This window comes from Myotis myotis, unplaced genomic scaffold (genome assembly GCF_014108235.1).
Source record: "Myotis myotis isolate mMyoMyo1 unplaced genomic scaffold, mMyoMyo1.p scaffold_m19_p_9, whole genome shotgun sequence".
Lineage (NCBI taxonomy): Eukaryota > Metazoa > Chordata > Mammalia > Chiroptera > Vespertilionidae > Myotis > Myotis myotis.
The window spans coordinates 92,260,416-92,288,235 of NW_023416401.1; the positions used below are offsets into that span (position 1 = coordinate 92,260,416).

Here is a 27,820-nt window from a genome sequence, read left to right on the forward strand (position 1 = left end):
AGAGCCTACTCTCCTCCCTGGAACAGGGGTGGGACGTGGCAGGCTTCTGACGCCAGAGGTTCAAGTCCACCCTCCTGGCCTCCGGGCCTCACCCCATCACCTCCCAGCCAGGCCGCTCAGAGCCAGGTGCCTGCAGGACCTGCCCGCCCACCCGGGGGATTGGTCACTAATGGGGGACAGTTACTGCACACACGGCCCTGGGTGGGCTGGGGACTCGGGGCTCCTCTTCTGAAATTCAGCAGGTGGGGGAAGGGCAGGAGACAGTCCACTGGACAACCTGTGGCCAGTGGACTTCTTAAAAGGCACTGAAGCAGGGGAAGGCCCGCCCCCAGCAGAAGGTGCTGGACTCTGAGTGAGCGAGGGAGAACGAAGGGTGAGACCTGCCTCACGACACAACCACAACATGTTGCTCAAGGCGGGTCGAGCGCTGTACTGCCAGCCGCAAAGCTTGAAAGCAGAAGTCTTCTCAGCCCTGGGGGGCAAGTGCTTCTTTAAAGGGACACGCAAAGCACACACATAAAAGAAAAGGCTGATAAACAGGGTTTCATAACCACCCACAGTTTCCGCTGTGCAGACGCCGCAGTGAGGGAGGAACAGAGCCAGGGCTGCGAGGTGTCCGGAAGGGGGTCTGAAGAGAACTGGCGCAGAGCACTGTGAACCTCAAAGCTCAGTAATTTTTTAAAAGCTCTGTTTTCTTTTTTATTAAGTATATATTTATTGATTTCAGAGAGGAAGAGAGAGGGAAAGAGAGATAGAAACATCAATGATGAGAAAGAATCATGGATCAGCTGCCTCCTGCAAGCACCCTACTGGGGATTGAGCCCGCAACCAGGGCATGTGCCCTGACCAGAGTCAAACCCAGGACCCTTCCGTCTGCAGGCTGACACTACCCACTGAGCCACACCGGCCAGGGCAAAGCCCAGTTTTCATAAAATGAGCAAAATAGTTGGACAGACACTTCATATGGGAAAATACACGAATGGCCATAAGCACATTAAAACAGGGCCCACATAGCAGGTCAGCAGGGCAATGCCCCTGGAACCCACTCAAATGACCGTACAGAAAGGCTGTGCAACAAATGACCCCAAAACTCAGCGGCATAAAACAAGCATGTACGACGCTCACAAGTTCTGTGGGACCGGCAAGGACCGCGAGTCTCTGCTCGATGTCCAGGAGATGTGGTCCTGTGGCTGGTCACCTGAGGTGCCTCACTGCATGGCTGTCACCTGGGCTGGGTGTGGGCGTGGAGGGAGCTGCTGCGCATATGTCTCTATCTCTATGCGGTCTCTCCACGGTGGCAGCTCCTGCTCCAGAATGGGGGTGTTGACAGAGACAGAGAGAGAAAGAGACGGTGACTGTGACAGAGGCAGAGAGACAGAGAGACACACAGAGACAGAGAGAGACGGAAGGAATGAGAACAGCACCGACACTCCTGCCTTTCCTCATCCATCCTGCGAAGTCACGCAGCAGGACATCTGCCACGTCCGTGTCACCAGCATGAGCCACGAGGGCCAGCCCACACCAAGAGAAAGGAAACTGAGCTTCACATGTTGTGGGAGGAGAATGAGAATGTGTGGCCAGGTTTAAAGCCACACCCCGAGGAGAGCAGAGAGCCACCCACGCAGCAGGGGCAGAGGCAGAGCCGCCCAGAGGTGCACACAGTGACTTTCAAACTTCTGAACCAGGGTCTTCAAGTGGCGTTTCCCAAAGCACTCCCTCCCCTCCCCAAGGTGCTTAGAAAACAACTCCCTGAGGTGCGCTCCATCCTGTTTGAAAAGTACTAACTTGTACTTTTCACAGGAAGCTATATCAACTCCTAAGGTGCATGTGCCTAATACCTAACCGTAAGTATATACAGCACCCAACTTGGTCTGTAGAGTCAACACAATCCCCCTCAGAACCCAGCCTGTTATGTGGTAGATATGGACCAACTGATTCTAAAGTTTACATGGAGGCGAAAGACCCAGAGCAGCCAAGGAAACCATGAAGGAGTCCTAGCTGGTTTGGCTCAGTGGATAGAGCGTCAACCTGTGGATTGAAAGGCCCCGGGTTCAAGTAAAAGGCACATACCAGTTGCGGCTCGATCCCCAGCCCTGGTTAGGGCACATGTGGGAGGCAACCAATCGATATGTCTCTCTCACATTGATGTTTCTCTCTCCCCCTCCTTTCCACTCTCTCTAAAAATCAATGGAAAAATATCCTCAGGTGAGGATGAACAAAAGAAAAAAGAAAATAATAAAAAAAGAATGAAGGTGAAGAACAGAGTTGGAGGACTGACGCCACTGACTGTAAAGCTACAGCGATCAAGACAGCGTGGTTACTGGTGAAAGAACAGACACATAGACCAACAGAGCAGGACAGAGAGCCCAGAAATAGACCCCGTAAATACGGTCAACGGACCTCGACAAAGGAGCAACGGCAGCTCAATGGAGAAAGGACGGTCTCCTCGGAAAGTGGTGCTGGAACTGCTGGACATCCACATGCAAAACAAGGACCTGCACGCAGAATTAACCCAAACGGACCACAGACCTAAACGTAAAACGCAAAACTATAAAACTCCTGAACGTAGCACAGGAGAAAACCTAGAGGGCCTTGGGTTTGGAGGTGACTTTTTACAACAACAAAGGCACGACCCAGGAAGGAGAAAAGTGATGAGCTGAACTTAATTAAAATTCAACACTTCTGCTCTACAAAAACAATACCGAGAGAATGAGAAGACAACCACGGAGAGGAGAGAGAGTTGCAAAAGACACATCTGATGCAGGACTGTTTTCCAAAAGATACAAAGAATTCTAAGCCCAGAAAGAAAACAATGAACCCGATTAAAAATGGGCCCAGACCTTCCCAGACCCCTCACCAAATAGATACACAGATGACGGGTAAGCAAATGAAAAGATGCTCCGAGTCCTCTTCATCAGGGAAATGGAAATGAAACAATGAGATTCCACTGCACACCTATCAGAGCGGCCAAAACCCAGAGCACTGACAACACCAAGTGCCGGCGAGGACGGGAGCAGCGGGAGCCCCCTCACTGCTGGTGGGAAGGCAGGGGCGCAGCCACTGTGGAAGACAGCTGGGTGGTCTCTTACCAAACTGAACAGACTCGTGGGACCCAGCAGTCACGCTCCCTGCTATTTACCCAAAGGAGCTGAAAGCTGATGTCCACACAAAACCTGCCCACCGACGTTTACAGCAGCTTTGTTCTTGACTGACAGGACGGGAAGCAGCCCAGGCGTCCTTCCGCAGGTGGGTGGGTGAATCACTGTGGTCCACCCAGACGGGGATATTATTTAGCACCGAAAAAAATAAGCTGTTAGGCCATGAAGAGACACAGAAGAACGTGAAATGCATGACTAAATGACAGAAACCAATTGAAAAGGCTACAGACTGTGTGACTCCAGCTGTGCAGACAGTGAAGACCATGGTGGCCAGGGGCTGGGGGAAGGGACGGACAAGGGGGACACAGAGGATTTTAGGGCCGTGAAACTACTCTGTGTGGTACTGTGATGGTGGGCACATGTCGTAACACATTTGTCCATGCCGGGAGCCGGTCCATGCTTGCTGTTTCAAGGGACCTGGCATATATGGCATACTGTTCTTAATATGTTTGCTCACCTTCTTGGCACTATCTGTATTAACCAAGGTCTCTGAGAAAGGGTGTTTCCCCAGGTAGGGATTTTCCCCTGAAGTTAGGGAGGGAATAAAACCTCTTAACTAAGTGCCAGGCGGGTAATTAATCACTTTAACTATGAACAATCATGCTTAAGCTACATAATCTTTACTCCCTGGAATGGAGATAAGAAACGCCCTAACCTTTGTAATAGAGATTGATAGGATTGAATCAACTGGTATAAATACAGATGTAATAAGACAGCAAGACACAGAACTTAGAATACAGAGCTTAGAACACAGAACTAAGAAGACAGAACACACAGAACTAGAGACAGAAGAACTTCGCTGGAGAGAACATGGCAAAAGATCCTGGACTGAACCTGACTACAGAAATGGGCAAGAGAACCTGACTAGAACCTGGTGACTGAACCTGGCTGGAGAACCTGGACAGAACCTGGCTGGAGAACCTAGCAAGAGAACATGGACACGGAACCTGGCTGGAGATCTGAAGCAGAACCTCTCTGGAGATCGAAACCAGAACTTGGCTGGAGATCCTGGCTAGCCTGCTGATCAACTGAACACTGTCTCCGTGTCCTTCCTTCTTCGCCGACTCCATCCACACCTTTGGGGACCCCTGGACCTGCTGGGGTTGGACCTCGGCATGTCCAGACCCACAGAACCTACAACCCCGAGAGGGACCCCAGTGCACACCGTGGCTCTGGGTGCTGATGTCAATGCAGGGTCACTGGCTGTTACAAATGCCCCGCGGGGGGGGGGGGCACATTGATAACGGAGGTGGGCATGGGGGCAGGAGGATCTCTGTACTTTCCTCTCAATTTTGCTGTGAACCTAAACCTAAAAGATAAACCTAAAGATAAAGGGGGATTGTTGTTCACCTTCCCGAGAAACCCCATCGAGCTCACCGAAGAATAAACATAGGAACACAGTTAATAAGCTTGGTCCAACAGATAAACACAAACACCACACACGCTCAGCCAGGAGGAAGTGACAGGAGCTGTGTGGCTCCTGGGAGCCCAGGGCGGGGCTCAGGGGGCCCTGCTGTTCAGTCTGACAGCGGATGTGGCTGAGGGTGTGGAAGCTGAGGACCAGTTAGAGGGCGGCTGCCCCCTGCTGGCCGGGGCCTGCAGACGAGGATGCACGTGGGATGGCGGGCATGGCCTCAGGGCTGCCGGGGCTGAGGGACATTCGAGAGGAGAGCCGGGAACCAAGAGGCAGAGGCTGGAGACGTGAAGGGAGGCCAGGCCCAGTGCCCTTGCTCCCTCTTGAGGAGACCTGGCAGCTGGGCACTCATTGGTGAGCACCGACTGCACCCAAAGCTCCACGGTCCTTGGGGATGAGCCTGCTGATGGGCCTGCAGCAGCCCGGAGGAGAGGCCGCGCGGAGGCTGCACCTGCGCCCTCCGCCTCTTCAGTACACCCCCGGAGCTCAGTGAGCTGGGGTTTGAGGGTGTTCTGCAAACCATTAGAGGGTAGGAATCAAGTTGTGGGGGTTTGCCTTCCCCACCGCTGGCAGCCCGGACTCCCGGCCTTCAAGACCCCACCCTCTGCCGTCGTCCTCCCTCCCCAGGGCTCAACTGGATACTTCTCTTCAGTTACCGTCCAGCCCAGGGCTGCAGGGACCAGCGCATACCTGGGGCCACACCCCGGCGCTGGGCCTTGGGAGGAAAAAACGTCCTCCTTGGAATCAGGTCCTCATTCCCTCGGCCCAGGTGCTGGTTGCAGTGAGTCCCCACTGGGCACCCGCCCTTTGGGCAGGCAGTGCTTCTCTGAGCTCATCCGCGACGCAGTAAATAAGGAGCTAAGCGTGCCCACCCCTCACAACTCTGGGCTGCCACCATGCACCCTGGTCAGACAGACACAAATTATGAAACATGTTTTTATTTTAGGTCAAAGTACCGAGCAGATCCTTGCAAAACAACATACAAAGTAGGACTCAGATGCTTGTTCCCCAAGCTGCCCCTGAGCACCAGTGAGAAAACCAAGCCTACTGATCGCTTTCCCCAACCAGAGCACAGGCCAGCACGCCCCACCAGGAGGGCAGTGTGGCGGGTGTGGCGACCCCTCCCCAGCAGCTGGGGCCCCTGGAGGATGGTGGGTCCCTCCCGGCACAGGGTGCGCGGCTGGTCGTTAACCTGAGCTGCCTCTCTGTGTGTATGGCTCTGAAGTGAACTCTCCCCGGCCTGGTCTGAGACCAGCGAAAGGGCTGGAAGGGGGTGGATGTGACTTTGACAAAGGCTCCACGGGCCAGATGAGGCTTCATTAGGAAACGGAGCTGATGCAGACAGGGATGCTGGGCCAGCCCACCTAACAGGACTCATGACTCAATCAAGACACACTTAAGAAAAACTGCAGACACGGACAAGAAAGTAAACATGAGGAAACCAGCAGACCCTTGAAAAGAGCAAACAAAACTAACAGAGAAAACAAAGCCAGCCTCAGTAGCTCCACGTGGGCGAGGCCACTGAGGTAGGGTCTGGGGCACTGGATGGATGGAGGGATGGACGGACAGACGGAGCCCAGTTCCCTTCAAAGCAGGGAGCGGGGGCCTCTCCATGAGGAGGACTCCGGAGAAGCATCCTCAGCGGGTCCCTGATGCTCAAGGGGCTCAGGCCGCCCTTGGGGACCTGTGCACGGCCCCGTCAGTCTACCTGACGCCTCCAAAGTCAGACCTGTGTGGACCACAGACAGCCCTCCAGTGAGCATCTGGGCATCCACCTTGAACCTGCGCTGGCCCTGGCTGTGCCCAATGGCGGTTTCCCCACACACCCTAGAGCAACAGGCACAGCACCTCCAGGTGGGGGTCCCAAGAGGTGGGGCTTCTGGGTCTGAGGAGGTCATGCTGGCCCCATCAGCATGTTGAACACGGGGCGAATGGAAGGTGCGCCCCACCCTGCCGTCTTGCCCGTTTACGCCCTCACCCCCAGGACCCAAGTGGCAGGACCTCCAGCTCTCGGTCACCTTCACGCAGGCAGTCCCAACAGCCACCTGTACACACTCTGGAATCCAGAGCGGATTCCGGAAGCCTAGGCACTCGGCATGGTTTGGGTTGAAAAAGCTATAAATCAGACTCTTCCTAGAAGCCCACTAAACAGCTCACAGGAGCACGCAGGGTGTGTGTGGGGCAGCCCTGAGCGCCAAGCATCTGCAGGCAGGTGGGCAGGGGCAGGGAAGCTCGTGCTGCTGGGCCCCTGAGCCCCTCTGCTCAGGCAGGTGCCCTCAAGTCTGCACCCTATACCCCAGGAGCCAGAGCCCCCAGACCTGAGCCCTGTGTCGACCTGACACCCACCCACACCTGTTCCCGAGACAGGAGAGCAGAGTGCCCACCACACTAACCTACAGAAAACTGTGGGAAGAAATCAAATCCATAGGATCCATGGCTTTCCACCTTGGGGATGGTCCCCAAGGCCTGTGCTAATGGCGTGCCCAGCCATGCAGCGCAGCAGGCCCACCCTCAGTGCTGCCTGCTGTTCCGGCTGCAGCGAGGCCTGCACGTCCTCTCATCTGGCTCCTGGTTGGGCCCAACGTGTAAACAGTATTAATAAGCAACAGATGGAAAAATATATTTCCCAAGAAAATGGGGAAGTGCAGAACTCAAAGTCCAGCGGACGTCACAGGTTGCTGTCACCTTCTGCCCCTCTCTCCTCTCGATCCATTTTGATGTTTCCTTTCTTTGGTTCAGCAGCCCCGTGGGATGCGCTGTGGCCTCAGGAGAGGGGCCAGTCCCATGCCCACCAGGGGCCTCACCCTCTGCCAGTGACTACTTGTGCTCGTGGCCCTCAGCCATGGCGGCCACCTCGATGGTGGCTGTGTGCTCCTCGGGCCCCGGGGCAGCCATGGTGCTCTCCACGGCCCCTGTGGGCACTGTCACAATGGTGCTGCCCCCGGGTGACACCTGGGCCACGTTCTGCAGGGCGGGGCCCAGGCCCGGCAGGGTGAGCAGCTGCAGGGGGCTGACCACCTTGACCACAGTGCTGCCGTCCTGCATGGCGGCCGTACTCAGGACCGTGAGGCTGGATGCGTCCGGGTGGATCTCCACCGTGCCAGGGAAGGAGGTGCCTGACGAGGCCAGCACCGTGTAGCCCCCAAGCAGCGGCGAGGCAGGAGAGCTGGTGGAAGCCACCTGGGGGCAGCCCTTGCCCAGCACGGGGGAAGGTAGGGTAGACATCACTTTGCCGATTGGCACGCTGGTCAGCTGGGAGACGGGCACGCCGGGGCTGAGGGCAATCTGGGCGGACTGGGTGAGCACTTGCGAGGCGATGGCAGCCGGCCCGGATGTGGCCCTGGCGAGCCGGGGCCGCTTTATGGGGGGCGGCAGGGACACGGGCGTTAACGTCATGAGCACGTTGCTGAGGTGCTGGGACTTGTGCTTCAATTCCTTGGCCCGTCGGCGGTGCTCGTCACACTGCTGCTCCAGGGCTGCAGGGACAGGACAGAGCGTCACTGCGGGGACGGGGACAGGCACCACTGTCGGGGAAGGGAGTGTCAGACCACACACAGCCTGCCCCTCCGAGCTGCCACACATTCCAATCCACTACATTGTGCATGGAGAGCTGCCCTCGTGGTATTAGGTATAAACTAGGTCAAAGCAGCACGTGTAGCCAGCCAGCTCTACATACACATATGCACACCCACAGGTACATCCATTCACACGCATCCGCACGCACACACATGCACACCCCGCATGTCCAGACACCGAGGGGTGCTGGGAAAGACGGGCACAGCTGGCACAAACTGGGCTCAGGGTCACGGTCTGTCTTTTCACATCTCTGCCGTCTCCTCTTGTGAACAGCCACGCAGTGAGTCACAAGCTCCACGGTTGGAGCCTCAATGCCCCTGCTGACAATGCAAGCGCCCTCTTGTCCTGCGCGGACTCCGGGCCCCGCACCCGGGATGGAGGCCCCACGCACCGGCCAGGTCGCGGGCATACTGCTCCCGCGAGCGGTCCATCTGGCACTTGTGGCCGGCCAGCACCTTCTTCACCAGGTCCAGCATGCCGAAGTTCTGCACAATGTTGTTGAGCAGCACGGCGTCTGAGGGTGAGACGGGCGCAGTGAGGACAGCTGGCCAAGCGGACACAGTGGATGCCCCTTCCACCACCAGAAGCTGGGCCTCGGCAGGCACAATCCTGAGTCAAGGAGGGGCCTGGAGGAGCAGGACTAGCTGCCCACTCCCTGCAGAAGCTGCTGGGCTCAGCCCAGAGCTATCAGGAGCAGGCAACGCCCACTGCGGCCTGAGCCAACCAACCACCAGCCCTGCTCTGCAGGAAGGGGCCCCGCAGGCAGTGCCCTCACCTTGGAGCTGCAGAGGGGGGTCCTGCACCCGCTGCTGCAGGCCTTTCATGGTCTCCACCATCTCCTGGTAGAACTCCTGTATGACCTCCTCCAGCAGGCCTGCATCCTTGAGCCCTCGCCAGAAGGCAAATGTGTCATCTGCAAGGGAAGAAGAGGCTCAAACAGCAGGAAGTCCTGACCCAGCCCATGGGAGGACACAAATCTGGGGTCAGCGGGGTTGCCCTTTCGAGCTGGGCAACAGCTCAGAGCTGTCAGGCCAGTGGGCCAGCCCAGCAGGGGACACAGCCTCCAAATACACATGCTGTCCACAGGCACAGTTCCCTGTTCAGTCCCGTTCTCCATGGGGCCCCGCCCCAGGCCCGACCCAGAAGCCCACAGGAAGGACCCTGTACCTCCGATGGTCGTGGTCCAGTCACCGGAGTCCTCGCAGGTCTCTATGGTGATAGTAGCAGGAGACCCGTTCACTGCAACCAAGACGGAAGCAGATGAGCCCGCCTGCCTGGCTACAAAGCGGCCTCCATGCCGCCTCACGCACCTGACAAGCACAGGCCCTGGTGCAGAGGGCCCACTGCCTCGCACTTGGACTGTACTTTCCACTGTCCAATAGCAGGCACCGCAGCACATACAGAGCAGAAAGAACCGACAGGACCTCGTAGGCCCACAACCCAGTCCAATACCTCAACACTGGCTCCAAGGGTCAGCGAGCCTGGGCTGCACAGCGGGGTCCTGCCACTCGCTCGGCTGGGTCTGTGCCCCGATTCCTCCCTCCCGTCTGCTTCACCGACACCAACACATATCTCAGTGTCTCTCCATGTGCAGTTTCTAATCAAAAGAGGCGAAGCTCTGGGGGACATGAGCTGCCACTCGGCCTCTAGGGCCTGCTGCACATGGTCATGGACAAAGGGGCATCTGGCCATTTGTGGCTGCTTTTGATAAAGCCCTGGCTTCATAGAGACCCGGCTTACAAACAAGCCAGCAACTGGCTAATGTTCGTGCTAGCTTTTCAACCTGCCACGTCCACACCCAACAAAGACATGGTGCTGGGAATGTCACGTGCTTGGAGCAAACCTGTTCCTCGGTCAGGCTGACAGGTCTCCCACGAGCTTTACAGGAGACTCGGGCCGAGGAAGCCACTGCATGGGTGAAGTTTAAGTAAAGCAACAGACTGCCCTGTCCGGACCAGGAAGGGACGAGAGTCCCAAGAGCTAAATCCTGACCGGATGCGGCCTGTGCCAACACGGTGGGCACTAACTGGCACACTCGGAGATTGGTCTTTCCTCAGAGATCAGTCACCCCATGCTGACCCCAGGTCACCCTACTGTCACAACAGCTATGGGCTCAACAGGAGTGGGATGTGTGTTTGGATGTGTCCCCCAGGGCGGGGGTGGGGAGGGGTCTCTGCGGTGGCCCAGCCCCTCCACACTGTCTGGCGGCAGCACCTGGTACTCACACAGACCGCCAGCAGCACCGCTAGCAGCTCGGCCAGGATTCGGGGCAGGTCTGGATGATGACCGCCCCGCACGGCCGCCCAGCCTCACTCTCCTCCCCCTAGTACAGGCCATGCTCCCTCAAATGCCCACCATCTCGTCAGCGGAAAGGACAGTCCCTGGCCACATGCAGCGCCCAGACTGACCCTGTGCACTGATAGTGTAGAGACAATGCAAGTGACATCACTGGAAACACACCACAAAATTATCACCAGGCAATCTGAAGGGGGAGCTCAGGACCTGGTTCTGCTCCTAGATTTCAAAAAATCTATATTCACAAAGTTGGAATGAGTTCCAGGGTATTCCGTACCCGAGTGAGCACCAGACGTCACCGTGAGTGCGTCACAAAGGCGTCAGAGCCCAAGGGGCAGGAGGCACACAAAGCTGAGCACCAAGTGCTGCAGGAGTGCAGGTCCCACCGGGTGCAGCTGCAGGGGCAGCTGTGGGGGCAGGGAGCACCTTGCAGGTCAGAGGTGCAGGTGGGCCCTGGACAGTGGCTTCAACAATCTTTATGTGCTCCTACGTAGGAGTTTCTATGTTTTATAACAAACGTGGCTTAAAAAAGAAAAAGTGCTTGAATCGTCCCTGCCAATGAAATATCAGTTCAGACTTCTACAGTGAGGGAGGAGGTAGCCACTGAACACAGGGCCCAAGGGCCCAGCTGCCCGAGCTGAGGGGCACATCCGCACATCCAGCTCCGTGGCCAGCAGCAGAGGGGCTGGGTGACACCGAGCAGGCGTGGCACATACCATCAGCCGTGGCAGGTGTGAGTGGGAGGTACTCAGCCGATGTGGGGCTACTCAGGGACACGCGGGCGCCCGAGAGGTCGATCTTGGTGCTGCGGCAGGTGTTGGAGCAGACCTTGTCGTGCTGGTAGAAGTCCAGCTCCCCGGAGTCCATGATCTTCCTGTGCAGGAGACAAGCACCCTATGTGTGCCTGCGGCATGGCCAGGCCATCTGTGCAGATGACTGGACCCAAACATATCGCTCAACCCCCCACTAGGGCGACCTCAGGTCCCAGGAGGGGTAGCCCAGGCCATGTCGGGAGGCCAAAGGAAGCTCCCTGACAGGCTTGTCCAATAGCCTAGCACAAAGTTCTGGGTTCGTGAGTGGACTCACTGCAGTCAGGCATGTGGCCCTGACCACAGGAAGTGAGACGCAGTGGCTGGTGCCCTGGGGGAATAGTGAGGCCGCAGGAGAGCAGACCCACGGTGCACAAAGGTGCTTTCAGTGGCACAGGCTGGCAGGTAGGCGGGTAAGAACCTGCCAGGAGAAGCCTCATGGCTCTGAGTTCCCGCTGCAAAGTCGAGCTGAGCATCAGATGCTCCACAGGGCCTCCTGTCTCCCTCACTGTGGGCTCCATGGTTGCACCGACCTTCCTTCAGTGAAATGGGCCATCGCCTTCCCACAGCTCTGACACCCAGACACTTTATAGAAAGCCAGGGACCCCTGGATGGGTTTAGGGAGAACCATGAGCACCGTGGGCCCGCCTGCTCGAGGGCAGGGGACATGCCAGCTGCTGGTCCCTGGCCTTGAGTATCTGCCTCTCTAAGGCCAGACTGTGGTTCACAAGGAGTGACCAGGGCCATGGTCAGGGCTCCACATGAGGGCCACAGGCGCTCCTGCAGCACCACATGTGGCCAAGGACAGCAAGACCCATCCTCTGGGGGAAAACTATGAAGGACAGCATCCCCGTCAGCAGCAAAGTAACCCAATCTAGCGACACCAGACACGGCGAGACTCGTCTCTGCATGGACATGCTGTGGGGGCCGTGGGGCGAGTAGGGCAGAGGGCAGGGACAGACCAGCAGGGGTGCTCCTCCCAATCAGGGACAAGTTGTGACACCAAAACAGGAACTATTGATACGTGAGAACCAGGAGGCGACATTCCCGAGGCTGTGGATGTGAAGGCTTAAGTCAGCAGGGGTCAGAAGGCCTCCCCCCCGGGGTACCTGTGGAGCAGACACGGGCAAGAGCCCCAAGCCAGGCTGCCAGGGCCCCCGGGCTTCAGATTGGACGCCGGTGTGGAAAGTCAGGAGCTGCTGGGGGCCCCGACTCCTAATGAATGTCCAAGGGCAGGGAGTCTCTGAGGACAGAGGGCGCTCCTTACCAAGGGCAGGGCGCAGCCCAGCACACCCGCTCATCACAGGGTGGCCACAGTCCAGACCAAGACCCTCTGCAAACTCACTGGTACCAAGGGCCAAGTAGACTGACACGCAGCCGCCAAACACAGACACAGCCTGAACAGGCAGACCCAGAGCCAGAGGACAGTGTCTAGATAACTGGCCAGGTGAACACGCACCGTAGGTTAAAGACGGGGCTCTTGACACACATTCCCAGGTCTGAGGACACCACCCACCAGTGACCTGGGCGCTCTGCATGCGCAGCGGGAAAGCTGGCTAAGAGATGAGCCAGCGCCTATCTATGTGCAGACACTGTGTCACACCACAGGGCCTCCGGGTAAGAACCGGCGGGGCTCCGAACGAGACAAGACCACAGGAGGCCCACCTGAGCATGATGCCATTCATCCGGATGGCCCTCTTCCAGTCCTTCAGGGTGGACTTGCCGGCCAGGTGCACAAACTCCTTGGGGCTGATGACATGCTCATCATACTGTAGAGGGAACACAGCAGAGCAGTCAGGATGGCACCTCCCACCACCGGTGCTCCCGCCTAACCTTTCCGGAGCACAGCATGACCTAGGGAAGGGATGCAGGATGGAGGCAGAGCCACAGGCCCACTCTCAATCAGACACAGGACTTGGCCTGTAGCAATGTTGGCTTGGGGAAAGGACAGCTCAGGTGAAACAAGGTGTGGCCCTCCTGCCTGCACAGGGCTTGCACACTCCAGGCAGGATGCAGTCTATCGCACATATAAACTATTCTATAATTAAATTATACCTCTATCATGTCAAAATAACACAGGATGCAATGTACAGGGGAGCAGTGAACATCCCCTGTGGCCGCCCCATCCCACCTCCAATACTGTCCCTCAGTGACACACACCCGTCCATGCTGAAGCCAGGGAGTGTCCTCCCTGCATACAGGCTCTGGGCCTGGTAGTCCCACCATGGCTGGAATCCAGAGGCCCAAGAACATAAAATATCCTATTCAGTCTTATTAAATGAGCAATCATGGGAATTCAAGAATCAAAATAAAACTGTATTTACTTAGAAAACAAGCAGGCTGGGGATGGGTGGGTCAGCGGGTCTCGGCAGAGGCAGAAAAGGAAGTTCCAGCTGTGGCCTGGACACCCCACTGGACCCAGGCCAGGGCCTCCCCTTCGCTGGGGGCTCCCTGCAACCTGCATCAGGTCAAGCTCAGATTATCCAGCCGCCTCCTACCTCGATCAGACGTAGGTTGATCATGGCAAGTGAGGCCAACCTGGGGACTCCTACCAATGGAGGTAATTTTCCCACGTTCCAGAGCAGGTCCCCTTTCTCTCACTGAGTCCAGGGAGAGCTGACCCACACCCACCTGGTCGGGGACACAGACACAGCCCACGTAGGTAGCGTCCAGAGCTTTGTGGTCCTACTCAAGCTCTGCCCGGCGGCCATGCATTTGATCCTGTCAGAATCTCCCTAAGACATGTTATTGATGTTGCAGCGTCTGTCACACTGCGATTTACCAGTTTCCACTCCTTTGCTCTTCACGCCTTCCTTCGCCTACAGCTCCTGTCTGATCACCTGCCTGAACCACTCGGCCCTCAACCCTGAGCTGGAACCAGCGGCTGGGAAGCAATCATCTTACTTGTTTATTCATCTTCCTGAAGTGGATGCAGAGCTCTCCTGTACTTCAGTGCTGAGTACTGGGAGCTGGGTGGTGTGTTTCTGACCAGAAGTATCCGCAGGAGCTTCACTCTCACTTACATCACGGAGCCCAGGAGAAGCCTGTTTCCTTTCACTTTCTGCTTGAGGTCAGCTTCCCAGTGAGGACAAGCTTCACAACTGCTTCCTGACAACAAGGTTCTCCCCAGAACCACGCACCAAGCTCAGGAAATTGCCACGCACATGTGACCTCCCCCGAGGCAGCAGGAACCTTCACAGTGTCCCAGTGACGACCGCTAGAGCCACTGCCTCTGCGATGCAGGCCCCAGCCCAGGCTGTGCTGTGCCTGCCTGTCAGTCTCATCCCCTTGAACCGGAGCAGCACCTGGCATCCCATCCTCGCCATCTTTGCAGCGTGCGGGCCATTGTGCTGTAGCCTGCCCCTCAGTCCTGCCCGCCCCACCGCCAGCTCCCTGTGCGGGCGCTGCTGTCCCTCTGGGGCCACTGCCTCGTCGATGGCGGTGTCTGGCGCAAGGCTGTCGCCGACCATTTGCGGCTCCCTCACCCCTGTGCTGTTGGTTTTCTAATACGAGAGGCTTCCTGTCTGACATAAATGACATGAAATATTTGGCAACCACATGGCCCGCAGGTTCTATTTTACTGGAGTTACAATCCAGACTGTCGCAGATCATGCTGCCATTCGTTTGTCCCACGGAGCAGGGGGCAGTCCCTGAGCTGGCACCAAGCTTGACTCGCACAGGCTGGGATCCCAGTCTCCTGGACTAGGACACCCTCCCTCCATCCTGGCCATGTTCAGACCCGCTGTCATCTCCATGCAGCGCTCAGAGACGCCTTCAAGGCCCCTGGTCCCCCTCCCCTCTCCTGCGGCTTGCCTTCCAGATGCTTGTGTTGCCACTGCCCTCCCGTGGTAAGTGGCTCTCCCCATGCTCCTCCCCGTGCCCTCAGCGAGTCCTGCCGTCCTGGAGAGCCACTCCCCCTCTGCTACCCTCGCACCCGGACTGCTCCCTCCTGAGCTGCCTCTGCAAGCTCACGGCCTTGGAGCAGGGTGCGCACGCTCTCACTCCTGGCCTCTCTGCAGCTATCCTGGGAGGACCCCGCCCTTGCAGCTGGCACTCAGAACCCTCACCTGCACACACTTCACATTGATGCCAGGGCACACGAACTTCCTCCAGATCAGGTTGGCTCTGCTGTCCCCACAGGTGATGGGGTACAAGATCTCGGCCTCCAGGTTCTCCCCCTCTTCATTCATCTTCACTTCTCATGAGGTGTGAGGACAGGGAAAGGGTAAGACAGAAAGTCAGTCACAACCTCTCCCAAAGCACTTCCTGCCAAAGCACGTAACTACTAGCCCAGAAACCAGAAATCAGGATCCAGAGGGGCCAGGGACAGGGCAGGGTGAGCAGGGACACCTCAGTCCCAAGTTACAGTTTCAAGTTAACTCACAATCAATTCGACACATTTAACGACAGTTAACTACAGTAACACTAGCACAAGTGCATTAAACTATGTTCAATTGAAGAACCACTTGAAGACATAAAATCAAACTCTACTTGGGATAATTCCAGAGAAACACATTCATCCTGTTCTAGTTCTGAGGCCCTTAACGTTAGGTGTTATAAAGAACTTTCACTACCACTCACGATGGTTCTGAGCAGAGCTTCCCACACAGCCACAGGTGCAGACACAGCCAGGCTACCCCCGGAAGGCCCCGCAGCCTGGCCTCCACTGGAGCCAAGCTCAGCTCTGGCCTGGAAGCCTGTCCTCTTGGGAAAAACTGTCCCACCAGCCACTGGCAGGCACCTACCTAACACGGCTTCCTTGAGCTGCGAGGACGCTGTGAAGGCAGCTGCAGCAGCCGCAGCCGCGTTCTCAGTCTCCATGTTGTCCTCACTCAGGTCACCTCTGGAAGAGGAAGAGGGGAGACATCAGCAGGCCCCAATGACAGAGTGCGTCTCTGCTGCGCTCCGTGACACTTCCTGTTCAGTCCAGAAGTCTAGTGGCCATGCAGGTCAGGGGACCTGCACTGATGGTCACCAAACCACAGCCCCCCAGCAGGTGCTCCTCCAGTGGGCTGTTTTGCTCACAGTTGTGTCTCAGGGAGCCAAAATGCTCCTGGCACGTGAAACAAATCTGTGGAGACCACCAGCACTTTGGCAGGAATTCTACACCTCCATATCTTTAATAAAATTTTTATTCCTATTATAGTGATTTCACATGGGTATAGAAACTATCCAAAAATATACAATTTTAGAAAGAAGGGTCAGATCTGCAGAGACTCCATCACTGTGCACCACCGAGCAGGTGTTTATCCCAGGCCTGGACCTGGGTCATGGTGGCGCCTGGGGTGCACAAGGATCTTAGGAAGGTGAGGGTGTTGTGGGTGACAAGAGGATCAGCATCAAAGCAGCAGCAGAGAAAGCCAGGCCCCAGGAGGGAGGCCGCCCAGGAAACGGGCACTGAGCGCACTGGCTACGGGACCTGCGGCTATGCCTCCGGCCCTGGGGCAGTCCTGAGGGCAGTCAGAGCAGCACCACTGGGGATGCAGGAAGAGGGGCAGCAGATGCAAAGGCTCTCGGAGGGCAGGTGGGGGGCCAGGTAGGGGGTCAGGAAGGAAGGGAGGGAGAACAGCAGGCTGTGGGGACATGGGCAGTGCTCAGGGAACCCCTAGAAGGAACCAACCACCCCTGCCCCGGATTTCTGGGTTCACTGGCACTGAGGTTCTACCCACCTGCCCATCCCACCTCTCGTTACACACACCCAGGGTCAAACTTGCACCATGGCCTGTGCCCTGCCTTTATCCTCCTGACACGGGATCCCACCTGCTCCCTCCCCACAGGCCGGCACTGCTGATCTCAGCGCTGCCCTGAGAGCAGTGGGGGGGTGGGGGGGCTGGGGGGACCCAGAGGGGCCGGGGGTGCTGCCCTGCCATGTCCCCCTCTCCACTTGCCCAAAGCTTTACCTCACCTCCACCCAGGTCAGAAATGAGCTGACCGGAGATGCACACTTGGAATCTGGTCTTTGGGACCTATTAGGAGTTCCTCCTACATAAAGAATAGCACTGGGCAAGGGCCATCCCTGACAAGGGTCATGGACTCAGAGGGGCAGCTGTCCTTTCAGGCCAGAACTCTGGAAGGCAGGGATGTGCGCAGAACAGGAAAATGGGCTCCTTCCATACAGGAGTTCCAGGGCGGTCCCAGGAAGGAAGTGAGTCAAGAGTGGGACAGGAAGCAGCATTGCAAGAGGGCCCAGCATGTAAGGAGCAGAGCCAGGTCCCTGTCACAGGCCACCTACAGGGAAACACCAAGACTAAAGGGTATCCAGGAAGCAGTCACAGGAGCAGAGTTCTCCTGCCCACGACCCCTCTGCCCTCGGCCTCACACACAACTCGGGGATGAATCCTCCCGCAGCACTAACATCCACTTTACTAAAGCAAATGTCAATCAGAGCTGCTGTCAGACTACAAACGCTACTTTCAGCCCGGCAGGTGTGGCTCAGTGGTTGAGCACCAACCTATGAACCAGGGGGTCACGGTTTGATTCCCATCAGGGCACATGCCCAGGTTGCGGGTTCGATCCCTAGTGTGGGGTGTGCAGAGGGCAGTCAATGGATGATTCTCACTCATCTCTGGTGTTTCTATCCCTCTCCCTTCCTCTGTGAAATCAATAAAAATGTATTTTTTTAAAAAAAAAACACTACTTGCTTCTCCTCACGTCACCATGGCAAAGCACTGGGTGGAGGCAGTGTGGGTTGGTTGTCACCAGTAAGGAACACTCCCAAGTTCTCCCCAAATGTCCGGCCAGGAAAGGAATCTGTACCCACAAAGTCATTAGCTCGCTTTCACTGCCCAACTTCTTCTTAAACGTGGGGCCAGAGTAAACCTCAACTTCCCACTCGTAGAACATAAAATATTTCAGAGAAAGAGAAGAAACATCTCCAGGGCCCTCGGCTGCCTCCTGCCTCAGTGTCCTCCGGGCCCTATGACTCGGGGGTACACAGCCAGACCCCACAAGGTTCTGCAGCTCCTCGCCCGCTCCCGGAACCTTTCTCCATGACAACACCAGGCAAGTGTCCCTGGGGGTGAGGGCCCCAAGCGGAGTGCTGAGACCCTCCTTCCCTAGCGCCCCAGAAGGGAGTACATGCAGACTACCCAACATTGCCAGGTGCACAGGCCCCAGCCAGAGTGACTGCCTGGCTAGTCCATCCCCCTAGGAAGTGGCAAACACAAGCTTCAATGCACTGAGTTTTGTGGTGGGTATGCAGCCGTGTCAATGACACAGAAACTATCCGGAAGTGGGTGCTGCCACCACATTCTGGGGAAGACAGAGCAATAGGATATCCAGAGCAGGAGCAGTAGGCTACACAGGGGCTATGCCAGGCAGTGGAGGAACCACTGGCAACAATGTAGCCACAGTCACTGAAGAGGGAAACACGCAAAAGGACTTGTAGCAGAGAAGGTGTGAGGTGTGCACAGCTCCGTGGAGGGCAGACGCTGATGCAAGAGGAAGCTGCCCACCCTGTGGGTGCAGAGATGACAGGGAACTCGCGGTCACATGGTTTTATGTCCCCCACTTCCCACCAGGCAAAAGATTTTCAAAATAAGAAATGGCCTCAGGATAAAGATCAAATTCGAATGTGGCTGGACAATCCTCAGGTGTTCAGGCCAGGCCTGGCCAGACGAAGGACTCCTATGAGTCCCCAGGGCATGGCTTCCAAGCAGGGGGTAGGGGGGTGGGGGCTCTAACACCCCTGGAGCCAAGATGCAGATCCCAAACCAGCACAAAACCAAACCAGAAAAGCGCAGCACAGCGAATGGGTCTCAGCTGTGTGCCTGCAGGACTCAGGCCCAGCTGGGACAGGAACTGAGTGAGCCCAGGCAGCCTAGACGAGGAGACCCTCCTACGCCAGCCCCACTCCCAGATAGCAGCGTTTGCCTCCGGGAAAGGGAAGGGGCATGTTGCTGTGGACTGAACTGTGTCCCAAAATTCACATGTCGAAGCCCTAATCCCAGTGTGACTATCTGCAGATTTGGTCTTCAGCAGGAAATTAAGGTCAAATGAGGTCAGGACAGGCCCCAATCTGAGAGGACTGTAGTGCTCAAACCAGAGGAAGAGACTGTCTCTACCAGGTGAGGCCACACGAGCCAGGGAAAGTCCTCCCCAGACACTGACCCTGCAGACCTGGATCCTGGACTTCCAGCCCCCGGGACAGTGAGAAATGACGTTTCCCCAGGGTGAGCCACCCTGTCCATGGTATTTTGTTATGGCAGTCAAGCTGATAAGGACACATGTGTTCTGGGCACTCTGGCCTGCCCCAGACAGAACTAGCGATGCTCATGAGAAGGCTCATGAGTCACCCCACGTGCCAGGGCACAGCTGGGAAGTCGCCAGTGTGGGGCCGGGCATTCCCTATCAGGCCACGTGCCTGGGTGGGTGATGCAAAGACTGGGCTCAGTCAGACCAAAGCACCCCATGAGGGGCCTGTGGCAAGGGCTCCTCACAGCGCCCAGCACACCAGGAGGAGGCAGCGTGGTCTTTCCCACCAAGTGTCACTTCTGCCCACCGTGTTCATCAAGAGCCACCTCCAATCCACAGGAAGGGGCTTCGGTGCCACCTCTGCGCAGGGCATGGGAGGCCACTGCAGAGCAAGGGCGCGGGGAAGCCCGCCCACAGAGGCGCCCTGCCAAGCTACCAGCGAATTCAGGTGGGAAAATGCACAGGCTGTCACACGCGCCATCAGTGCAGCTAGAACCCAGCAAAGAGCCGGCCGCCTCACCGTGTGCGCAGGGATGGAGAATGAGCCCCGCCCGAAAGAAGTGTGCGCACAGTGGGAGGGCGGCCGGCACCCCACGCAGCAGCTGCACACAGACTGTGCGAAGCGGCGACACCCAGTGTCCTGTGTGCCCTACAGGAACTGCGCCTGGGTTGGGCCCTGGTCTAGAACCTTTCCCCAAGCATCCTGTTAGACAGGGGACAGGCCAGAGGTCAGGGACATGCTCAGGTCAGTCTGAACGGGACACACTCAGGACACAGCAAAGATGACCCACAGGGAGCCGGTCTACTCCAACCCCTTGAAGGTGACAGGTAGGGCTCGGCGAAAGGAAGCCAGCAGTCGGCTCACACGCCAGCTTCTTTGCCAACTAGTATTCTATGTGGACGCCTATTGTGAGACGGGGAAGAAAACACTGTTACCATGAGGAATATCAGGAAACCACTGGCTCTTCATTTTGAAATAACAGTTCCCAACTGTCCCTACTGCCTATCTTATCAAGAAAACTTCAGGTGTTTTCAGAAATGAGCCCTACGCCTGTGTGACGCAGGAGTCCAGGGCAAGGACGAAGCATTATCATTGTCCTGCATACTCTGCACTGACATGGACTCAAGTCTGGTTCAGAATGGCTATGATGAAGGGAAACTCCAAAGGCCTCACACTGTGCCAGATGCCGCCATCCCACCGCCATTCCACCGCCCCCGCAGGGCACAGACCTGTCCTTACCCGTGGGCAGCCAGGTTGGTTGTCACTAGGACTGTCTTGACCTCCTCCATGCCACTGCCATCCACCGCGGTGTCGGGTGTCGTCACCACCACCACCTCCTCCATGTGCACACTGACATCTGGGGTCGCCATGCTCAGCTGAAGAGGACACCCAGGACCAAGACGTCACTCTGCCAGGACCCCAAGTCCTAGAGGAAACAACAGGCAGGGCACAGGGTCACGAAGGTCCGCATGTCTGTACAATACAGCTCACTGTTGCTGACGAGTCGCTCTCAGTCCCAGCACACACTTTCTGACAGAAATGACAACAGGAAAAGGGCTGTCCCGGGCTGCTACTGGTGAGGATGGACTGGCGCAACTGCCTGTCCTGGCCGCTGTGAGGGCTGAGGTCCGTGAGCAGAGCGATTGAACAGGCAGGCACCTGGGCCTGAGGACACAGAGTCACAGCAGGTGTGGGGAAGGAGGCCCGGATCCCTGCGGACTCCCAGCAGGTGAGTCTCTGGTTGTTCCCTGACGCGCCATGTCCCGGCCACATCCCAGAGCTCTGCCTAGAAAGCAGTTGCAAACGGGTCCTGTCTCTAGGCTGGGGAAACGGAGGGGAACCCACACAACCACCTGCAAAAGAGTCTGGAAGTTTCCTATAAAATAGGTGTGCTCCTCCTCCCACAAGACCAGCAACCCCACCTCCAGACACAACGGCCAAAATAACTGTGAGCTTGGACTCACACAGAACCACACATCCAGCTTGTGACAACAGGACTCACAACAGACACAGGCAAGGGACCAGCCTACACGCCCATCAACAGCTGTCCTCACCCAAATTTCAAAAACAGAGCACTAAGTGATGTGAGCACACAGAACTGAATCCCTGCCTCCACTGGCAACGAACGTTACTTCACAGAGAACTGCTGGAGTTTAGACACCATCTTCCTCTTCCCAGTCCCTGGAGGAGCCACGCCCACGCCCAGTTCTTGGCACCAAGCTTGGGTTCATTACTAGTGAAAACTGAGCACCAACTAATTTAGAGGTAAGATATAAAAAAGTATTTTTTAAATAGCATTCTTGGGCCTAAATATCTCTCTATATATAAAAGCCTAAAGGGCTGAACGACTGAACAACTGGTCGACCAGTCAGTATGATGCGCACTGTCCACCAGGGAGCAGACGCTCAACGCAGGAGCTGCCCCCTGGTGGTCAGTGCGATCCCACAGTCGGAGCGCCACTCAGCTGACCGATGGGCACCAGAAGCCGGGCTCAGAGCTCCCGGCAGTGCTACCAGGGGCAGTGGCAGCAGCAGAGATGGCAGGAGCAGCAGAGCCAGGATGAGCGGGAGTGGCGCGGCACATGGCCCGGGCTCAGGCTCCTCCCCAGCTGCCTGTCACCTGGCACACTACTACATCCCCCAAGAGGCCCTGGATTGCGAGAGGGCACAGGCCAGGCAAGGGACCCCAGCAGTGCAAGAATCCAGGCCTCTAGTATAAAAATAAGACAAAAATGTTAGTTCCTAAGATTAAGATCTAGCTTTCCATGTCTTCTACAAAATTACAAACTTTTGAGAATGGGGGTCTACAGGAAGCAATCTCACCTCAAACCCTAACTGGCCCCGCCCCAAGCCTATGACTCCTTCCGTAAAAAGTCTTTGCCTCAAGTCGGCCCTGTCCATTGTTTCTGTGCATCTAGGTTCTCACACCTTTGAACTGCCCCCTTGCAGACCCTCCCTTTAAAGCTTGAGCACATAACCTTGACTATCCTGTAATCCGATCCAGGCCGGGCTTTCTCCCTTCCTTCCATTCCCTCCTTAATTCCAAATGCATAAAAGAAGCTGCAGTCTGTAGTCCTGAGAAGCATTTTTCTGTCTGTCGAGATCTTGCTTCCACGCATTTCCTCTATTTGATTCCGACAAATTATTATAAAAATCCTCTGTAGGTCTGGCAGTGCTTATGTAGACACTTTCATGAAAACACCACTAGAGAGACGGCAGAGGTCATGCACCAGGAACAAGCATGATTTTTTATCCTCTCAGTGTTCCAAATGTTTAATTAGTTGCCAACTTTTTCAAAGTTTACAAAGTTCACATTTTAAAATTTTAGATTGCCCCAGCTGGTTTGGCTCAGTGGATAGAACATCGGGCTGTGAACTGAAGGGTCCCAGGTTCGATTCCAGCCAAGGGCACATGCCCGGGTTGCAGGCTCGATCCCCAGTAGCGGTCGGGGATGTGTAGGAAGCAGCCAATCAATGATTCTCTCTTATCATTGATGTTTCCATCTCTCTCTCCCTCTCCCTTCTTCTCTGAAATCAATAAAGAAATATATTTAAAATTTTAGATTTCCAGCTTCTCTTGGAAAATGTTGGAGTCCCTGGAGGTGGTCCTTCTAGTCCTGCCTTTCCCAGAGAATCTGGGCTTCTAGTCCAGCTGGGGTGGGCACAGATGCACCAGCTCTGGTCTCAACCATACTCTCGCCACACCCAGCCAGGGTCCCACCCAGCCAAGCTGAGCTATGTGCCAACATGTGCAGCCCCCAATTCGCAAGAATTTGTGGCTCTGAAAAAACATTTGAGCAGCCATCCTTCCCAGTTCAGACAAGAAATGGCTTATTATTTTAAGGCCTAGGTTTGAATATAGTTTTATAAGTATTCTAAATTCACAGAAACCATTGCATGTTTGTACATAGATAGCAAATTCCTCTCCCGCCCAGTGTATCTCCTTACAATTTTTAAGACACTTCTCATGAAGAAATAATTTCTGGACAGTCTGCTTAATTTGTTGTTTTTGGCATTTACTTAATCATTCGAATTTACCCTTAATAAGACTGACATCGTTTTGTGCAGTGTCGATGGGAAGTAATCTGGTACAACCACATATCCAGCCATCCCACTTCTCGATATTCTTCTGAAGGAAATGAAATCAGACCTCCAAGATACCTGCATCACTGCGATACCTGCACCCCACGCTCACTGCAGATTTATTCAGAGTAGCCAACTATGGAAGCGACCTAAATGTCATTCAATGGGTGAGTGGATAAAAATGTGGTCCCCCTTGCCAAAACCAGTTTGGCTCAGTGGATAGAGCGTCAGCCTGCGGACTGAGGGGTCCCGGGTTCGATTCCGGTCAAGGGCATGTACCTGGGTTGCGGGCACATCCCCAGTGGGGCGTGTGCAGGAGGCAGCTGGTCAATGTTTCTCTCTCGTCGATGTTTCTAACTCTCTATCTCTCTCCCTTCCTCTTTGTGAAAAATCAATAAAAAAGAAATGTGGTCCCTCCATACAATGAAATGTCAGCCTTAAAAGAGGAAACGCGGCCACCGCCTGGATGACCTGGAGGACATTAGCCAGACAGCGGACACATGCGGGGCTTGAGTGGATGCCCAGGGGGTGTGCTCAGCCCCAGCCCGGCTGTGAGTCCGTCCTGGAGGCCTGACAGCTCGCTAAGAGGGCAGAACTTGGGTCAAGTGTTTTTATCACAAATAAGAGGGTGGGAGGAAACTCCTGGAGGTGGTGGACACGATTGGTTCCAGGTGTATACTTATCTCCAAACGCAAGTTGTACACAACCATTATGTACAGCTTTTCACATGTCCAAAAAAAGAGAAAAAGGCTGATGGAATCCAAACTTGTACTTGAGGTGTCAGCAAAGAAGCAGACCTGGTTCAAGGGGCATGTCAACCACCTAAACGGAGTACAAGTTAACCGGGTGCCGGCAGGTCATTACCGGAGTGGGCGCCGGGGACTCGGCTCCCCCCGGCCGCACAGGCAGGGTTCCCGGGGGACGTGGGTATTCGGCTCCCCCCCGGCCCGCATGGAGACACGGTTCCTACCGAGGGGGACGCATCTGCCACCGGGGGGCCCGCGTGGATACGGCTCCCACCCGGGGGAAGGGGCCCGCGTGGACATGGCTAGCACACGCGGGTCCGGGGTCCGGGGTCCGGGCGCCCGCCGCCCGCCGCCCGCCGCCCGCCGCCCGCCGCCCGCCGCCCGCCGCCCGCCTTCCCGCAAGATGGAGGTCGACGCCACCGCCGCCGACGCCGCCTGACGCGGGCCCGTGACGCCCGTGACGCCCGTGACGCCCGCCGCGCGCCACCGCCCCTCCCCCGCTCCCCTCCCCCCGCCGTAACGTCCTGACGCTCCGCAGGGACCCCTGACTGGACGGCGGCGCGCGGCAGAGCGAGAGGCCTCGCCGCGGGGGGCGGGGGGCGCTTACCTGGGCCGCGGCCGGGCCTCTGCGGGCGCTGCCGGGCGGGCAGACGGCGGTGATGGCGGCGGGGGCAGTGGGGGCGGCCGCGGGCTCCGCTCCTTGTTGGGGATTCGGCGGCGGCGGCGGCGGCGGCGGCGGCAGCCCGGGAGCGCGCTTTCTAGTGACGCAGGCGGCGGGGCCGCGCACGTCCGGGCCAGGGCGGGCCGGAGATTTATTTGGCGTTCGGTGCGGAGCCGGGCGAGGCCCAGAAATAAGGCCCGGCGGGGGCCGACGCGCGTGCGCGGTGACACCGCTGGCCGGCTCGCCCCGCGGCCCCGCCCCTGCCCGCCCGCACACCTGCCCCGTAAACCACCTTCGTGGGCACGAGCCGAGGAAGAATTGGCAGGGAGCCTTGTAGCAGAGCCGAGGGCCGGTGCGGGGGCAGTGAGCCGCGAAAACCTGGCGCGCGGACGGGTCCTCGGCGAGTCCCGGGAGGGCCTGCTCCCAAACGTCAGCCTGGCTCCTCCTCCCGCCGCGGTCCTGCTGAAGGCAGCCGTAGAAAGCGCCGTGATGGCGGCAGGACGGTGCCACACCGTGTTCTTGTGAGTGTTGGCCCCTGGCAACATGAGCTCATTTGTTTTATTAGAATTCAGCCCGGCCGCTCCCATGCACCAGTTGGTCTCGGCTCCATTTCTAGGCGGCACAGACCCAGGCTGCAGGCTCCATTCCCAGTGGAGGGTGTGCAAGAGGCAGCCAATCAATTTTTCTCTCTCATCCATGTTTCTCTCTCCCCCTCGCCCTTTCTCTAAAATTAATAACATTTTTATTTTTTATTTATTGTTTAAAATTTAATAACATATTTTTTAAATAAATTACAATGCAGTTCCTCAGTTATAGCTGAGCCGTAAAGACCCCCAGATGTAGGGTCAGGGGTGCTCTGAGAATTCCATCGTCCTCTGGGGGTCCGGAAGAGAAGGAGGTAGGCGTCACTCGGGTTTTGTGGTGTTCCTCCGACTTGTGAGCAGGTGCAATCGGCCTTGCTGTGTGAAGGGTGCAGTGGGGCCCCAGGGTGGCGGCTAGTGGGATTCACCTGCCCTCCCCCGAGCCCGGGCAGTTATGAAGCTACCTGCCCTTGGCCTGAGGACTTCCGGTGCCCTGCACATTCCTTAGTCTCCCTGCTCCAGCTGTCAGGGTAGCGCCCAGCGGTGGCCGAGGCTGGCTGTTCTCCGAGCAGGGCAGGCACACCTGAGCTGTTCAGTGTCACTGCTTTTCGTGCTAGCAGTTTCTAAAAAATTGCCTCCGGAAATGGGCAGGAAACTGATGTCTTGTTTAGGACCAAGTTGTAAACCCATGTTTATTCTTCAGCAGGAAGACAACTGAAGGCCATTTCCCAGAATGGGAGGTTTTCAAGCAAACTTCATTTCAGTGATGTTATCATTAGGAGAGTTGCACTTTCATGTTTTCAATAATGTAGAGTGTACTCAAGCCACTGATGGAAAAAGTCTTTTTAAAGATTAATCTATTGAGCCTGTTATCTGAGCAGATGTGCACAGTCTAGGTCAGGGGTGGGCAAACTTTTTGACTCGAGGGCCACAATGGGTTCTTAAACTGGACCGGAGGGCCGGAACAAAAGCATGGATGGAGTGTTTGTGTGAACTAATATAAATTCAAAGTAAACATCATGACATAAAAGGGTACGGTCTTTTTTTTTTTTTTTTTTTTTAGTTTTATTCATTTCAAATGGGCCGGATCCGGCCCACGGGCCGTAGTTTGCCCACGGCTGGTCTAGGTCCATTATTTGAGTTCCCATCTTCACATTCTGGACACAAATGCCAATAAAATCAACAAAGAAGGCCCAGAAGGGCACTGGTGTCAGGAATCAGGCGAGCGTGCCACCAGGAGAGCGCTGCCAGCGACATCATGCTTGCACCAGGCACCTCCTGCTCTCAGTGACGGGCGAGCTTCAGACTCCCGGCCTCCATGTTTCCACTGCAGCATGAACTCAGGCCTAGCATCTGACCCTGACCTTACCTCTTCTGTCTCCAAAAGAGCTAGACTACAGCACTGGGCTCTGCTTGGCTGGCAGGATGGATTAGTTCATCCTGGGCCATGGGGGTGTTGATTTCTCTTCAGGAGCACTCATGGGAGAAGCCCATCCTGGGTCCCACGGGGAGGGAGCTTTCACTCTGGGTTTTTTGCAGGTGAGAGGAAAACTCAGTGTCATGCAGGTCACTGCCTTTAGACCCTCTCCTGAGAACACCTGGACCCTGGAGAGGCAGACCAGGAGGTCATCACCAGGCCCCAGGATGCCATGGGCTTGCCTTGCCCACCCTCTACTCAGGCTCCAGACCAGACGAAGCAGGACAAGGCAGGCCCAGCTCACCCAATCCTGTCCCCTCCCTCCGCAGCCATACAGGCCCTGAGCTCCGCTCTGGCCCCAGAGTCCCACCCATGGGTAAAGACTGAGTCAAGGACGTGACAGACTAGGCGGCTGATGTAAGAGCAAGGAAAGCTCAGGTTGGTTTTGAGTTCACATTGCAGCCAACTTTTAAGAAACTACCCCTCATCAAGCTTCAGTTTGGTATTAAGGAATGAGTATTAACATCCCCATTCCTTTTCCAACAGCCATTGATCTCCATGAAGCCAGGTTTTTTCATATACTTCAACCGTTCCAGGTACTTTTTTAATTGTTTTTAATTTTAAAGTGTTATTCTAGCCCTAGCCGGTTTGGCTCAGCGGATAGAGCGTCGGCCTGCAGACTCAAGGGTCCCAGGTTCGATTCCGGTCAAGGGCATGTACTTTGGTTGCAGGCACATCCCCAGTAGGGGGTGTGCAGGAGGCAGTTGATCGATGTTTCTCTCTCATCGATGTTTCTGGCTCTCTATCCCTCTCCCTTCCTCTCTGTAAAAAATCAGTAAAAAAAAAAAAATATATATATATATATATATATATGTGTGTGTGTGTGTG

General features: G+C 56.2%; 2 protein-coding genes across 10 annotated transcripts; one reads left to right on the forward strand and one right to left on the reverse strand.

Annotated features, from left to right (window-relative positions):
* Positions 1-5,494: 5,494 nt before the first annotated feature.
* On the reverse strand, positions 5,495-24,994 carry GMEB2 (glucocorticoid modulatory element binding protein 2). Of its 9 annotated transcripts, none has more exons than XM_036321597.1 (10): positions 24,881-24,994; positions 20,686-20,872; positions 15,998-16,095; positions 15,320-15,450; positions 12,918-13,021; positions 11,160-11,317; positions 9,316-9,387; positions 8,924-9,061; positions 8,540-8,662; positions 5,495-8,048 (listed from the first exon to the last, which is right to left on the reverse strand). In XM_036321597.1, the coding sequence occupies exons 2-10, from the start codon at positions 20,814-20,816 to the stop codon at positions 7,390-7,392; spliced, it is 1,614 nt and encodes a 537-aa protein (XP_036177490.1). In that variant the 5' UTR covers positions 20,817-20,872; positions 24,881-24,994; the 3' UTR covers positions 5,495-7,389. The 9 variants fall into 9 exon arrangements, with proteins under 9 accessions (XP_036177490.1, XP_036177495.1, XP_036177492.1 ...); XM_036321602.1 differs by having other exon boundaries at positions 15,320-15,447; positions 24,881-24,992; XM_036321599.1 differs by lacking the exon at positions 24,881-24,994 and adding an exon at positions 24,498-24,632.
* On the forward strand, positions 24,677-27,640 carry LOC118662519 (protein argonaute 14-like). The gene is made up of 3 exons (XM_036320986.1): positions 24,677-24,703; positions 24,812-25,455; positions 27,262-27,640. The coding sequence occupies exons 1-3, from the start codon at positions 24,677-24,679 to the stop codon at positions 27,317-27,319; spliced, it is 729 nt and encodes a 242-aa protein (XP_036176879.1). The 3' UTR covers positions 27,320-27,640.
* Positions 27,641-27,820: the final 180 nt, after the last annotated feature.

Bases quoted from the DNA above. Each gene is read 5' to 3' on its own strand.
- GMEB2 (XM_036321597.1), bottom strand. From the start codon at position 20,816: ATGGCGACCCCAGATGTCAGTGTGCACATGGAGGAGGTGGTGGTGGTG. The intron at 11,318-12,917 runs GTGGGCCTCCTG...TCTCCTGCACAG, and splicing joins ATGAATGGCATCATGCTCAG to GAAGATCATGGACTCCGGGG. The intron at 9,062-9,315 runs GTACAGGGTCCT...CTTCCCTTGCAG, and splicing joins CTGGACCACGACCATCGGAG to ATGACACATTTGCCTTCTGG.
- LOC118662519 (XM_036320986.1), top strand. From the start codon at position 24,677: ATGGAGGTCGACGCCACCGCCGCCGAC. The intron at 24,704-24,811 runs GCCGCCTGACGC...GACGCTCCGCAG, and splicing joins TCGACGCCACCGCCGCCGAC to GGACCCCTGACTGGACGGCG. The intron at 25,456-27,261 runs GTGAGTGTTGGC...CTCCCTCCGCAG, and splicing joins CGGTGCCACACCGTGTTCTT to CCATACAGGCCCTGAGCTCC.